The 13,546-nt window shown below is 53.8% G+C and overlaps 1 protein-coding gene across 2 annotated transcripts in view; it reads left to right on the top strand.

The window, feature by feature from the left end:
• Window positions 1-7,625: 7,625 nt before the first annotated feature.
• The window catches only part of TPM4 (tropomyosin 4), a 36,877-nt gene continuing 30,956 nt past the window's right edge, over window positions 7,626-13,546 (top strand). For both annotated transcript variants that reach the window (XM_032268697.1, XM_032268698.1), the window contains exon 1: window positions 7,626-7,817. In XM_032268697.1, coding sequence (XP_032124588.1) covers window positions 7,704-7,817 — 114 coding nt within the window. In that variant the 5' untranslated portion in view covers window positions 7,626-7,703. The remainder of the gene's footprint in view (window positions 7,818-13,546) is intronic.

The following is a 13,546-nucleotide window of genomic DNA, read 5'->3' as shown; positions in this document are numbered from 1 at the left end:
TTTACAGTACAGTCAGTGGCACTAAGTACATTGACATTCTTGTGCAACCATCACCAAGAGTCACCTCCAGAATTCTTTGCATTTTGCAAAACTGAAATATCAATAGCACTCATCTTATAAGGTTATTGTGAAAAGTAACTGAGGGCCGGGCGCGGTGGCTCACTCCTGTAATCCCAGCACTTTGGGAGGCTGAGGCAGGCAGATTACCTGAGGTCAGGAGTTCGAGAGCAGCCTGACAAACATGGTGAAACCCCATCTCTACTAAAAATACAAAAATTAGCTGGGCATGGTGGCACATGCCTGTAATACCAGCTACTCGGGAGGCCGAGGCAGGAGAATCGTTTGAGCCCGGGAGGCGGAGGTTGCGGTGAGCTGAGATTGTGCCACTGCACTTCAGCCTGGGAGACAGAGCAAGACTCCATCTCAAAAAAAAAAAAAGAAAAGAAAATGAAGTGAGTTTATGTGTGCAAGGCACTTAGAACAGCATGGACACATTAAAGACATGTCCATGTTAACTGTAATTATTATTAATTACCATGTGGTTATGCCTGTTTTACAGCATTAATGGCCAAGCTCTCTAACCCACACAGTTCCCTCAGAGTGCAGCTCAGAGACTTTGGGAAGGACATGGGGCCTTTTTCTTCCTGCCTGCCTGGCCACTGGCTTGCCCCTTCCCAGGTAATTCTTTTTTTTTTTTTTTTAATAGGGTCTTGCTCTGTTGCCCAGGCAGGAGTGCAGTGGTGCAATCTCAGCTGATTGCAAACTCCACCTCCCAGGTTCAAGCAATACTCATTAGCTTCCTGAGTACCTGGAATTACATGTCCGTGTCACCAGGCCCGGCTAATTTTTTTGTATTTTTAGTAGAGATGGGATTTCACCATGCTGGCCAGGCTGGTCTCGAACTTCTAGCCTCAAGGGACTCAACCTCCTTGGCCTCTCAAAGTACCGGGATTAGAGGTATGAACCACTGAACCTGATTTAAGAACTTTTTTTTTTTTTTTTTTGAGACGGAGTCTGGCTCTGTCACCCAGGTTGCAATGCAGTGGTGAGATCTCAGCTCACCGCAACCTCCACCTCCTGGGTTCAAGTGATTCTCCTGCCTCAGCCTCCCAAATAGCTGGGATTACAGGTGTATGCCACCATGCCCAGCTAATTTTTGTATTTTTAGTGGAGATGGGGTTTCTCCACGTTGGTCAGGTTTGTCTCTACTCCCAGCCTCAAGTGATCCACCGCCTTGGCCTCCCAAAGTGCTGGGATTACAGGCGCGAGCCACTGCGCCTGGCTGGAACTCTTTTTTTTTTTATTATTAAAAGATAGGGCCTCACTGTGTTGCCCAGGCTGGAGTGCAGTGGTACCATGATGGCTCACTGCAGCCTCAAACTCCTGGGCTCAAGTGATCCTCCTGCCTCAGCCTCTGGAGTAGCTGGGACTACAGATGCGTGCCACCACACCCAGCTAATTTTTAAATTTTTCATAGAGATAAATTATTGCTCTGTTCCTCAAGCTGATCTTGAACTCCTGGTCTCAAGCAATTCTCCCGCTTTTGTCTCCCAAAGTGCTTGGATTACAGGCGTGAGCCACCACACCTGGCTTCAGGGTCATTTTTATGATCCCCCTTGTCATTGTATTATTCTACTGTGCCCCGTGAAACCAGACTCCATGGGGTGCAAGCTGAGAACGTCTTTGCTCTTTTCTGTCACAACTCAGTCAACTCACACTGTTGCCTTGGTCTCTCTGCACGTCTCAAACTGCAGGAGGCACATTTGGGGGCGGTCCCCATCCTCTCTTCTGTTGTTTGATCCCGTAGCCACACCAGCCACCACACCACAGCCGCACCTCTGCACTTAACAGCAGACGCGCTCACCTGCCCTCAGTCCCTTCCACCGGTGACTTTTGCATAGACCCCACAACCACCGTTCAGACCTTCCTCAATTGCCACTTCCTCAGGGAGGCTTTTCCCTGCCTTCCACCCAAGACTAATCAGGCGCCCACACTCTGCATTAATTAACATTTTTAGGCTGGGCACTGTGGCTCACGCCTGTAATCCCAGCACTTTGGGAGGCTGAGGCGGGCACATCACCTGAGGTTGGGAGTTCGAAACCAGCCTGACTAACATGGAGAAACCCCATTTCTACTAACAATATACAATTAGCTAGGTGTGGTGGTACATGCCTGTAATCCCAGCTACTCTGGAGGGTGAGGCAGGAGAATCACTTGAACCCAGGAGGCGGAGGTTGCCATGAGCCAGGATTGTGCCACTGCACTCCAGTCTGGCAACAGAGCGAGACTGTCTCAAAAGAAAAACCAAAAAATTTAGCCCATGCTCTTAGTGCTGGTCCAGATCCACTGGGATCCTACTGTTTCCCTCCATACCAAGAGCTACTTCTAGCAGCTTCATCTCTCTGCTAGAGGGAGAGTATTGCTTGAACCTGGGAGATGGAGGTTGCAATGAGCTGAGATCACACCACTGCACTCCTACCTGGGCCACAGAGCGAGACCCTGAAAGAAAAAAAAAAGAATTGCCTGGGAAGGGGCAAGCCAGTGGTGGGGCAGGCAGGGAGAAAAGGGCCCCAGGTCCTCCCCAAGGCTTCCTCCAGCTGCTGAAGTGGGTGTGGACCATACAGGGGCAGGTCAGCAGAATCAATAGCCCCTAAGTGCAGCCTTCAATCAATGACAGCATGGAATTAATTGGTGGATAAATACCCCAGCTCCCTCGCCCCACAGCTGGAACAACTCCAAAGAGTGTGCTCTCTGCTACCTCCAGAGGCCCTCAGTGGGACTGCACCCTGTTTGCCCGTGGTTGTAACTGGCTTCATAATGCACACTTAATGGCTACTTTCTGTTCCCTGTTTCACTTCCCACCCTCTACTCGTGTCTCCTTGGGTTACCGCCCAAATAAACTACTGTCCTTCAATTGTTTTTAAGAGGTGAGGTCTCACTCTGATGCCCAGGCTGAAGTGCAGTGGTGCGATAATGGCTCATGGCAGGCCAGGCACAGGGGCTTATGCCTGCAATCCCAACACTTTGGGAGGCCAAGACAGGAAGCTCACTTGAGCCCAAGAGTTCAAGATCAGCCTGGGCAACATAGCAAGACCCCACCTCTACAAAAACAAAAAGGTATCTAGGCATAGTGGCACATGCCTGTAGTCCTAGCTATTCAGAAGGCTGAGGTGGGAGATCAGCTGAAGTTGGGAGATGTAGGCTGCAGTGAGCCAGGATTGTGCCACTGCACTCCAGCCTGGGCAAGAGAGAGAGAGAGAGAGAGAGAGAGAAGGAAAGAAGGAAAGGAAGGAAGGAAGAAAGAAAGGAAGGAAGGAAGGTAGGAAGGAAGGAAGGAAGAGAGGTAGGGAGGGAGGGAGGAAGGAAAGAGAAAAAAAGAAAAGGAAGGAATGAAAGAGGGAGGAAAGGAAGGAAGGAAGGAAGGAAAAGCTCACGCAGCTTCAAATTTCAGGTCCCATGTGATTCTCCTACCTCAGTCTCCTGAGCAGCTGGGCGACAGACACAGCCCACCATGCCCAGCTAGTTTTCGCGTCTTTTGTAGAGATAGGGTCTTGCTATGCTGCCCAGGCTGGCCTCAAACTTCTGACCTCAAGTGATCCTTCTGCCTCAGCCTCCCAAAGCACTCCGATTACAGGCGTGAGACATTTTGCCTGACCTCCTTGAACGTTTGTGTCAAGGTTGGCTTCTGGCGGAACCCAGCCTAAGACAGTCATCTGCCCTATTGTAATTAATTCCATAATTGCAGTTACGGGCTGTCTCGCCCCACCGGGCTGAGTCATGCCCACCGCAGTGTTCCAAAAACCTGCCCATGGTAGTAGATGCTTGATAAAGGACCCTGGGTCTCATGACTGGGAGGTGGCTGGGATGCCGATGGGTCGTTCTGTTTCCCCCACCCTGTCCTTAGAAGCCCCAGACGGAGAGGTTGTCGTACCGGAGGGAAGCTCGCTCCTGAGCTATAAATGGCAGCCTCCACCTGCCTCACGTCCCAGAATACACAGCCTGGACAGCTTGGACAGGGCCCCCCACAGCCGGGAACCCCAAATGACACTCCCAGCCCTGACCAGGGCTCCTGGGGTGTTCCCTGGAGCACATACCAAGGCTACAGAGCAGGGCACACAGAAGATGCTGACAGAGGCATACAGCTAGTCTTATGCCATTCCTGGCCCACCTTCTCCCCTCCTCCGCGTCACACTCCACCTCCAGGAGCTCCCTTTGCAAGACACCACTCCAGGGACAAGGGTCTTCCCTACAAGGCCATGCAGCACACACAGGCGTCTCCTGCGGGAGGGATCTCTTTCCGAGGCCAGTGGTGTCAGACCTGGAATTAGCCACACCACCTGTGTCGAGGCTGGTCCTAGGGTCTCTGGGGACAGTGGGGACAGCAGGGGCGGAGAGGACATCAGGACTGACCTCTGATGACTCAGGCTGAGACAGTCAAGAGAATGAAAAATGGTGGGCATGGAGGTCTGGCTGTAGCCCGGCGGTGCCGGTAGGGCGGGGGTGTCTTAGGACTTCTCGCCAGCTTCATCCTAGAGTCAGCTGGGCCACTCACAAGCTGGGTCACTGTGGGTGAGCCACTCTGGGCCTCAGTTTCCCTATCTGTAAAATGAGGAGGCGCTCATAACCACAGCTCATTTCTGGGGTTTGTTGTAAAGGTGAAGGGAGCTGCCTCGCCTGGCTGGATGGCCCTTCGCAGGCTCGTCTGAAGTGGAGGGCCTGCCTCAACTTCCTGCTCTGTAAAAATGGGAATAAAAGGCCGGGTGCGGTGGCTCGCTCCTGTAATCCCACTTTGGGAGGCAGAGGCAGGAGGATCACCTGAGTTCAGGAGTTCAAGACCAGCCCGGCCAACATAGTAAAACCCCGTCTCTACTAAAAATGCAAAAATTTAGCCGGGCATGGTGGCGGGCGCCCGTAGTCCCAGCTACTTGGGAGGCGGAGACAGGAGAATCACTTGAACCCAGGAGGCGGAGGTTGTAGTGAGCCGAGATCATCCACTGCACTCCAGCCTGGGTGACAGAGCAAGATTCGGTCTCAAAAAAAAAAAAAGGGGGGTGGAATAAAAACACTCCCTGCCTCTTAGGGCTCAAGGAGAGTGAAGTGGTATCTGTGAGTCACGTGCTGAGCTTAGTCCATGGACGGCACTTCCTTATCCACCGTGATCGACAGGAAATTATTCTGGTCTGCTTCTGTCACAGGAGGAAACAGTCTGTGTAGCATGGCAGAGGGGTGGGATAAGGGAGGAGGATGAAGAATGGGGTTGGGGAGGGGTCTGGGCTGGGCTCTCTTAACTCCGGAACATGGGGAGAAGCCAATGTCTTTAGCCCATGTAAGAGGTTCTAGAATGTTCTATATGCTACTTTTTCGGCCCCTGCACCAACAGGGGTGATGTTCTCACCATGACAAAGAGAAGTAAGCTGGCTTAATGAACAGCGAGGCAGCTGGGAGGGGGCACAGGGGAGCTGGACGCTCCTGGCCTGAAACCTACAGTCCCCGGCGGTACTGACCACTGCCCAGTCTCTCCCATGATCCGGTTTCCTCTACAGCCTTGGACAGGAAACAAGAAGGCCTCTCTGCCTCCAACTCCATCCCACACAGGAGTCTTCATGCTGGCTGGGAGTCCAGGAGTCTGTCTAGGAATCCAGGAAGGCTTCCTGGAGGAGAAGCCATTGGATCTGGGCCTTGAAGGATGAATAGAGGTTTCCTAGTTAGAGAAGAGTGTGTGTGTGTCTGTGTGTTCATTTTATTTTATTTTATTTTTTAAATAAAGACGGGGTTTCACCAAGGCGGTGGGGCTGGTCTTGAACTCCCGACCTCAGGTGATCCGCCTGCCTTGGCCTCCAAAGTGCTTGGATTACAGGCGTGAGCCACCATGCCCGGCCTATTTTTTTTTTTTTTTAAAGTGTGTTCATTTTAACAAACACTTTCCCATCTTCTAGGGGCCAGGTACCCAGAAGGCCACAGACAAGGCCGAGACCCAGGCCTGCCCCAGAGCAGTTCACATCCCACAAACGCTGCTCGAATCATAACAGTAACAGTACCAGCTCCTGCGTGCTGAGTGTGCATTGCCAGGGCACGGCACGTGAGAGGAATTCAATGACTGAATGCATGAGCCAATAAATGAAACTTTCTCTTAAAAAAGAAAAAGTCTTTATTTTTGTTTTAGTCTTTTAGCTCTGCTCTCTTTTCTGGAGTCAGCGAATTCTGCCAGGGATTGCTGGAAGGGAGAGGGGAGGCAGAGACAGCAGGCCAAGGCCTGCGGGTGGGAAAACGGGGGTGTAAGGGTCCTGTGTGGAGACAGTTGGGGGCAGAGGGTTTTTGGTTTTTTTTGTTTTTTGAGATGGAGTTTCCCTCTTGTTTCCCAGGCTGGAGTGCAATGATGGGATCTCAGCTCACCGCAACCTCCGCCTCCCAGGTTCAAGCGATTCTTCTGCCTCAGCCTCCCAAGTAGCCGGGACTACAGGCAGGCGCCTCCACGCCAGGCTAATTTTTGTATTTTTAGTAGAGACGGCGTTTCTCCATGTTGGTCAGGCTGGTCTTGGACTCCCGACCTCAGGTGATCTGCCCACCTTGGCCTCCCAAAGTGCTGGGATTACAGGCGTGAGCCACTGCGCCCGGCCTGGGGGCAGAGTCTTAAGCGGGGAGCTGAGGCGCTAAGGCCATCTCCTGTTTTTTGGGAACTGGGGAGCCATAGCTTGATTCCCAGCACAAGAGGGAGGGAAGGAAGACATGAGACCTAAGGAGGGCAGCAGGAGCCTGCCTTGGGCTCCAAGAGTTTCAGAGACGGCCCAGATCAGCTGAGTGGCCTTCTCGCCTTGTGAGCTAGATGCAGTAAAAGCCACAAGGGGGCAGGAGAGACAGAGACAATGGAGAGAGACGCAGAGACAGTCACCAAAAGAGAGACAGAGGCACCACAGAAAGAGGTGGGAGAAATCCAACAAGGCTCCCTGGGCATGGTGGCAGGAAATGAAGTGGAGGCCTAATCCCTGACACTGGAGAGCCAGGACCCAGAGGGGAAGAGAAGGCTTGATGCTGGGCTAGAAGGCCAAGCCTGTTTAGGAATCCAGGAAGGCTTCCTGAAGGAGGGGCCGTTGGATCTGGGCCTTGAAAGATAGTTTCCTAGGCAGAGAAAAGAGGGCGGGGGATTGCTCGTTTTATTTACCAAGCACTTTCCCATCTTCTGGGAATCAGGCACTTGGGAGCCACAGGCAAGCCCAAGGCAGAAAAGACAGGAGACCCCCCACATCACAGCCCGGGGACTCTGCACCCACCCACAAGCCTTCTTCATTCCTCCCAAGGGAAACTGAGGCTGCCCAGAGCGGCCCCCACCCCAGGTCCAAACCGTGCAGCTTCTCCTGGGCCTGTGCCGTGCCCACACGCCCACGCGGGACCTGTGTCACCAGGTTAAAAATGGAAACAGCTAGGACCTTTTTTTTTTTTCTTCCTTTTAGAAAATCCCACGTCCAAATAAGGCGAGGACTGCGGGGAGCACGGTGAGCTGGCCAAGTCCTCCTGAGCGAGCGAGTGGTGGCTGGCCCGGCCGGCCTGGGCTTGGTCCTCCTCCAAGACTCGCCCGGCAGGAGGGCGGGTGCACCCGGGGAGGCTATAAGGGCTTCTCCTCCACCCTGCCAGGCTCACTCGCCCCGCAGCCGCAGCCCCCACAGAGCCCGCCGCGCCCCCCACGTCCCCCACGCCAGCGCCCAGCCATGGAGGCCATCAAGAAGAAAATGCAGATGCTGAAACTGGACAAGGAGAATGCCATCGACCGAGCAGAGCAGGCCGAGGCGGATAAGAAGGCCGCTGAGGACAAGTGCAAGCAGGTGAGCCCCCTCTGCTGGGCCGCGCCGGGCTGCGGGGCGTCCTCTCTGTGCGGGGGCCCTGGTGGGGAGGACAGGGGGCTGATGCTTTGGGCAAGGAAAAGCGAGGGGACCATGACCTTCCTTGGATGGAGCCCTGGGCTGGAAGGGGGGTGACGATCGGACCCATCCCCAGCGGGGCCAGTGCGAACAAGCTGAGTCTGACAGAGAGGTGGTGGGGGAGGGAGAGAGTGAGAACGTTTGTGAGGGAGGTAGACCCGTCATTTGGGCTGGGAGGTTGTGTACTAGGTAGGGCAGTTGGGGTCACACTGTATGTGTGTTTTAGCGTGTGTGTGTTTTGGCGTGTGTGTGTACAGGTTTGTGTGTATTTGTGTGTGTTTGGGCGTGTATGTGTGTATAGGGTGTGGTTGTGTGTACAGGGGTGTGTGTGTGTGTGTGTGTGTGTGTAGTTGAGACAGAGTCTTGCTCTGTCACCAGGCTGGAGTGCAAGTTGGAGTGACCAGATCGCAGGTCACTGCAACTTCCGCCTCCCAGGTTCAAGTGATTCTCCTGCCTCAGCCTCCTGAGTAGCTGGGATTATCACCACACCTGGCTAATTTTGTATTTTTAGTAGAGATGGGGTTTCACCATGTTGGCCAGGCTGGTCTCGAACTCCTGACCTCAAGTGATCTGCCCGTGCTTCCCCAAATGCTGGGATTACAGGCATGAGCCACCACGCCTGGCCATTTCTGTGTGTTTGAGCAAGTCTCTATGTGTGTACATCTGGGTATGTGAGCAGTTCTGTATCTGCATGTTGGAGCATGCGTACACGTACTTGTGTGTATTTGGGCAATTCTCTGTGTGTCTCTGCGTGTATCTGTGTTTAAGCATTTCCGCGTGTCTGTGTGTACACCTACTTGTGTGTGTTTGAACAGTTCTCTGTGTGTCTGTATGTGAGTGTTTCTGTGTGAGCCTTGCTGTGTGTGCACGAGTTCTGTGTCTGTGGTACGTGTCTATCCATACGTGTGTGTATGTTTCAGCTGAGGAGCGTGTGGAGGGGTGAAGGTGACTGAGAACGAGTGAGTGCTAGGAGCGCTGTGAGAGCGGGGACGCTGCCCGCGGTGCAGGGAAGGTGTCAAAGAGTGTGGGTGTGTTTGTGAGTCTGTGTGTGTAGGTGGTGGGGCCCATGAGGGTGGCGGGAGAGGCTGGCTGTGTGTGTGCTTGTGCAAACGTCGGCATGACGGTGATTAAGGGTACGTGTTGACATGGCTGTTTGCATTGGCATATGTATATCCGGGTGATGGGTTTCTACTGGCATGCGTATGTGGGTGTGCGCACGTTTGGATGTGTGTTTCTGTTGGGGTGTGCATACATATTTAGATGAGTGTGTGTTTCTCTTGGAGTGGATGTGTTTCAATTGGTGTGTGTATGAGTGTGTGTTTCTGTTGGGGTGTGTGTATAAGTGTGTGTTTCTATTGGTGTGTATGCGTGTGGATGAGCGTTTCTGTTGGTGTGTGTGTGAGCGTGTGTGGATATGTTTCTGGTGGTGTGTGTGGATGAGGGTGCGTTTCTGTTGGGGTGTGTATATGTGTGGATGAGTGTGTATTTCTATTGGTGCCTGTGTGCATGAGTGTGTTTCTGTCGGGGTGCGTGTGTGTCAGTGACTGTGTTTCTGCTGGCGTGTGCGTGTGCTTGTGGATGTGAGGGTGGCTGTGTCGACCTGTGTGTGCTCGTAGGTGACGCTGTCCCGCTGGATCAAGAAGCCTCCACTGTTAACGCGACCCCGAGGTCTCATGGGCAGCTGCCCGGGGGAGTGGCCGGGTGTGTGAGTGTGTGGTGGGGTCCCAGGGCTGAGACCTGCTGCAGGGCTGACTGGGTGGGGTCTGGGGACCGGGATGGGAGCAGAGTTGAGAGTGTGCCTGAGTGTGTATGTGGGCGTGTCCCTGGGGCAAGCCTGGAGGCCGGGGGAGGTGGGCGGCGCATGGCAGACAGAGGACAGGGAGGCCACGTCCCATCTCCTGGCAGCCAAGAGCTCACACAGACCCAGAACTTTGGAAACTAGAGTCCCAGGAACCCTGGCAACGAGGGTCCCAAGGCCGTGGCCATGGCTTGGGGCAGAGCAGACGGGGACAGTGGGTGGGAGGAAGGAAGGGAGGAGTCCCCTCCCACAGAGCCATGTTCCCCGCAAGGCTTATCCACCCGGAGGTCAAGTGCCAAGCCCTGGGGAGCGTCCAGGTCTCAGATAAAGCCCTGGAAGGCGCCTAGGACCGTGGCACCCAGTGTCCAGCCCCGCCCAGGCCAGGAGCCAGGCCAACCGGTAGCTAAAGGTGAAAGCCCTGAGCTCAGACTGGCCATGTTCAAGTTATGGCTCAGCTGCTGGGTGCCCTGGGGCAAACGCCCCGGCCTCTCTGTGTCTCGACGGTGCATGAGTGAGATGCGGAAGTGACAGTAGGGCCTCCCTCACCGCCCCATGACAGGATTAGAGGTGACTGTACAGATGGCACCCTTGGCCCAGTGCCTGGCGCAGAGTAAGCGCTCAATAAATGTGGGTTGATTTCCTGCCCCGCCCTACTTCCCCTTTGGGCCTCCCCATCCTCCAGTGCCCCGGGGCTGCCCTGAGAGTCTGTGTCACAGGGAACACGCCCCAGTGTTCCCTGCCACAAGCTCCCTCCGCCTTCTGTATGACCCTCCCTGGCAAACACAGACATCCATCCTGTGCTGGGCCAGTTTCTGTCCATCATTTAGCCCTCACCATGAGGGACTTAGCCAGAGTTTCAGAGAGAAACAAGTTTATGGCTCTAATTCTTACAAAGGTGTGAGTGGCTGATACAGCTTCATCTCCCAAAGCAACCACAAGTTCAAAAGGGAAGGAGCCTCAAAGCCTCCAGCCAGCTGTGTGGCCAAGGAGGTGAGGACAGGTTCTTTTCATTACGCCTTTTTTTCCCACAAAAATGGCCACTGGAGTAGACGTGGACTCAGAGCAAGTCTCCATAGACTAGCACATGCGTTGCGTATGTCAGTCTTCTTTTATTTATTTTTTTTAGAGATGGGCTCTCACTCTGCTTCCCAGGCTGCAGCACAGTGGTGCAATCACCGCTCACTGCAGCTCGAACTCCCAGGCTCAAGCCATCCTCCCACCTCAGCCTCCCCAGTAGCTGGGACTATAGGCAAGCACCCCCACGCCCAGCTAGTTATTTTAATTTTTGTAGAGACAGGGTCTCACTATGTTGCCCAGGCTGGTCTCGAACTCCTGGGCTCAAGCGATCCTCCCACCTCAACCTCCCAAAGTGCTGGGATCACAGGCATGAGCCATGGAGCCTGGTTTTTGTGACCCTCCTAGCCTCATGACTGAGGACACGTTCCTGTGCGTCTCTGAGCCCTCAGTGTCCCCATCTGTGAAATGGGGACAAATGATGCCTTCTGCTGTTCAAGCGTGGAACCCAAGATCCCAGAATTCCCAAGCAGAAGCCAGAGCCCCACAGGGCCGATGGCCAGTCCTGCCGGGGAATAGAGGCACTCAGAGTGCCTGACGCTGCAGGAGGCCAGAGAGAGCGGCTCTTAGGCCAGCCTGACCCCGGGGGACTGGGCAGCCAAGCGTTGATTTCTGGCCCTGCCTACCCAGTGTGGGAACAGGACAAAGAGGCCCAGCCCGGCCGCTTCCTGCCTACTCCCCTCCTCTCCCAGGCAGCAACATCCTCCACCACTGGCCTTTGACCCCACATCCTGCCTCAGACCCACCCCAAGGCCCCATTTGCAGGGACTAAGGTAATCATGTTACAGGCAGGGAAACTGAGGCCTGCAGAGGGACAATGACTGGTTACAGCAAGGCTCTGTAGACTAGCGTGTGCCTGGCATACGGAATTTGGGTAGATGGAAAGAAACCTGGTGCATGTCTGGTTTTAAAATTTTTTTATTTAATTTTTACAGATGGGGTCTCACTCTGCTGCCCAGGCTGGAGTGCAGTGGTACAATCATAGCTCACTGTAGCCTCGAACTACCAGGCTCAAATGATCCTTCCACCTCAGCCTCCCCAGTAGCCAAGACTATAGGCATGCCCCTCCACGCCCAGCTAGTCATTTTCTTTTTTGTAGAGACAGGGTCTCGCTATGTCGCCCATTCTGGTCTTGAACTCCTGGGCTCAAGTGATTCTCCCATCTTACCCTCCCAAAGTGCTGGGATCACAGGCATGAGCCACAGAGCCTGGTCTAATTTTTTTTTTTTTTTTTTGAGACAGAGTCTCACTCTATCCCCCAGGCTGGAGTGCAGTGGCACCATCTCAGCTCACTGCAACCTCTAACTCCTGGGTTCAAGCAATTCTCCTGCCTCAGCCTCCTGAGTAGCTGGGATTTCAGGTGTGCACCATGACACCCGGCTAATTTTTTGTATTTCTAGTAGAGATGGGGTTTCACAATGTTGGTCAGGCTGATCCTGAACTCCTGACCTCATGATCTACTCACCTCGGCACCCCAAAGTGCTGGGATTACAGGCGTGAGCCACCACACCCAGCGTGGGCTCGCCTATTTTTATAGCCACTGCCTACCACTGAAGGGTTTGGGGTTGTCACTGATTCATCCCAAACACTTTTTAAAAAATTATACTTTAAGTTCAGGGGTACACGTGCAGGACGTGCAGGTGTGTTACCTGGGTACACACGTGCCATGGCTGTCTGCTGCATCCATCACCCTGTCATCTGCATTAAGCATTTCTCTGAATGCTATCCCTCCCCTATCCCCCATCCCCTGCTATCCCTCGCCGGCCCCCTACCCTCCAACAAGCCCCGGTGTGTGATGTTTCCCTCCCTGTGTCCATGTGTTCTCATTGTTCAACACCCACTTATGAGTGAGAACACGCGGTGTCATCCCAAACACTACTTACAGTGTTCCCATAGCGGCCAGTCCCAGACCTGACCCCCAAGGAACCCCAGGCTGAGGGCAACAGTCAGACTATGAATACCTCCAGCTCAGAGGTCAGGTGTGGGCCACAGGGAGGGACAGAGGCTGGGAGAGTCATAGAGGTGGGGAAAGCTCTGCTCGGGGTGGCAGAGCGGTCACCAGGGTGGGGGAGCCTTGGGACTGGGCATGGGGGGACAGTAGAAGCCCCCCCGTGAAAAGCAGAAAGTCATTCTTAGCAGTGGATCCAGCATGGTCTAGAAGTCAAGCAAACCAGCTTTGGAATCAGACTCACAAAGATTCAAACCCCCCATCTGTGTGGCGTCAGGCAAGTCCATTCCCCTTTCAGAGACTCAGTTTGCCCTTCTGTACTATGGGACCTCCCAGAGACAATATTTGTAACACGCCCTGACCGGGCACAGTGGCTCAAACCTGTAATCCCAGCATCTTGGGAGGCTGAGGTGGGGCGATCACCTGAGGTCAGGAGTTCGAGACCAGGCTGGCGAAACCCTGTCTCTACAAAAAAATACAAAAATTAGTCAGGTGTGGTGGCGGGAGCCTGTAATCCCAGCTACTAGGGAGGTTGAGGCAGGAGAGTCACTCGAACCTGAGAGGCGGAAGTTGCAGTGAGCCGAGATCGTGCCACTACACTCCAGCCTGGGCAACAGAGCAAGACTCCACCTCAAAAATAAATACATATATTTGTAACACACCCAACACATTCTAAGTGCCGGATAGCCCCCGCCACCTTTATCCCTGTCCTCACCTGTTCTTGCCCAGAACATTCCCCTCAAAAAAGTAGTCAAAACCCCAAACCAAACAAACAAAAAAACTCCCAACCAGCCAGGGGGAGTGGCTCATGCC

The sequence above is a fragment of the Sapajus apella genome, unplaced genomic scaffold, assembly GCF_009761245.1.
Source record: "Sapajus apella isolate SASKATOON/1434 unplaced genomic scaffold, GSC_monkey_1.0 scaffold185, whole genome shotgun sequence".
NCBI lineage: Eukaryota > Metazoa > Chordata > Mammalia > Primates > Cebidae > Sapajus > Sapajus apella.
The sequence above is the reverse complement of the archived record's forward strand: the minus strand, read 5'-3'. Positions and strand labels throughout refer to the sequence as shown.